Raw genomic sequence first — 1,227 nt, 5'->3', positions numbered from 1 at the left:
ATATTAAACAAACACTTTTTGATCTATGACGTATTGTTGATGGAAGAGATAATGATTTATATACTTTATCAATACCATTTGTTAAAATTGTTTCATTTTCTTTATGTTTTGAGAAATTGGAATATGTTTATCAATTTGAGAATTTTCATTATCAAATATTTGTTGTTTAACTTGATAAGATATTGGAAATATATCTTTCTTTATAGGATGATTTAAAATACATTTAAATCCATTCATATTAATTTGTTCAATAAGAATATCTATTGTTGCAGTTGTTGGAAATAAGAAATTTGGATAAATAAGAAATACATGTGTTTGTGTTTTAAAATGAATTTGATAGAATCGTTTGTTTGTAGTTGAATTAATTATTTTAGTATTTAAAATTTCAATTAATTCAATATGTTCTACTTTTAAAATATATTCAAATTCTCCTAAATTTTCTGTTGAATTTGTTTGTAAATTTAATGTTGGTATGTATTTTAATGTAATAATCCCATCAATTGAACATAACTCTAATTTCCCTTCAATTAAATAATCATTATTCATAATACAAATATTTGAAAACATAAATAATGTTTTTTCTAATGGAGGTGTTGTTGTTGTAGAATATGAATTTTTAAATATTATTTTACTTAATTTTGATTCTCCTTTGTAACTATTTGATAAGGTTTTCATTTTAACTGAAATTGTTTTGATTTTATTTTTATAAAGTTCTTTTTTTTCAAATTTCAATGAATTCTTTGAACAGATAGATTGAAAATTCATTCTCAATAAATAATACTTTTGTTGTCTTAAAGAAAAAAAAATCAATTTAATTACACAATCAAATATTTTCTTCAACAACTTCAAAATAAAAAAAAACCATTTTGTCAGTTATATTGGTTGTTATTCTATTCCAGAATACAACTACTGTTTATAAAACAACTTCTTCAGAATATCATTAAAACTGATGGATTCTTTCATAAAACATATTATACTCAATTCAATAGAATATATACAGAATTCTTCTTAATACAAAACACTCAAAAAAAAAACAATATATCTTCCTATGAAAATAAGATAATTGAATAATAAATAAAATGGAAGAAAACAATGAATAAAATAAATTTATGACATTAGAATCATATAAATATTAGATACTTAGATTTACCAAAAAAATATATTAATTGAATAATTTAATATTAATGTGTTCAATAAAAAGAAATGTACTTTAAAAGTAATTGAATA

The 1,227-nt window shown here is 19.7% G+C and overlaps 1 protein-coding gene across 1 annotated transcript, besides 3 other annotated features; it reads right to left on the bottom strand.

Annotated features, from left to right (window-relative positions):
- Positions 1 to 81: 81 nt before the first annotated feature.
- On the bottom strand, positions 82 to 675 carry EDI_273600 (uncharacterized protein; the record flags this gene model as incomplete). The annotated part of the gene is made up of 1 exon (XM_001734340.1): positions 82 to 675. The coding sequence occupies one exon, from the start codon at positions 673 to 675 to the stop codon at positions 82 to 84; it is 594 nt and encodes a 197-aa protein (XP_001734392.1).
- Positions 360 to 395: a sequence feature (AT_rich).
- Positions 612 to 640: a sequence feature (AT_rich).
- Positions 676 to 1,151: 476 nt separating the features above from the next.
- Positions 1,152 to 1,186: a sequence feature (AT_rich).
- The last annotated feature ends 41 nt before the right edge of the window (positions 1,187 to 1,227 follow it).

This window comes from Entamoeba dispar, genomic scaffold (genome assembly GCF_000209125.1).
Source record: "Entamoeba dispar SAW760 scf_1105229458213 genomic scaffold, whole genome shotgun sequence".
Taxonomy (NCBI): Eukaryota; Evosea; order Mastigamoebida; family Endamoebidae; genus Entamoeba; species Entamoeba dispar.
The sequence above is the reverse complement of the archived record's forward strand: the minus strand, read 5'-3'. Positions and strand labels throughout refer to the sequence as shown.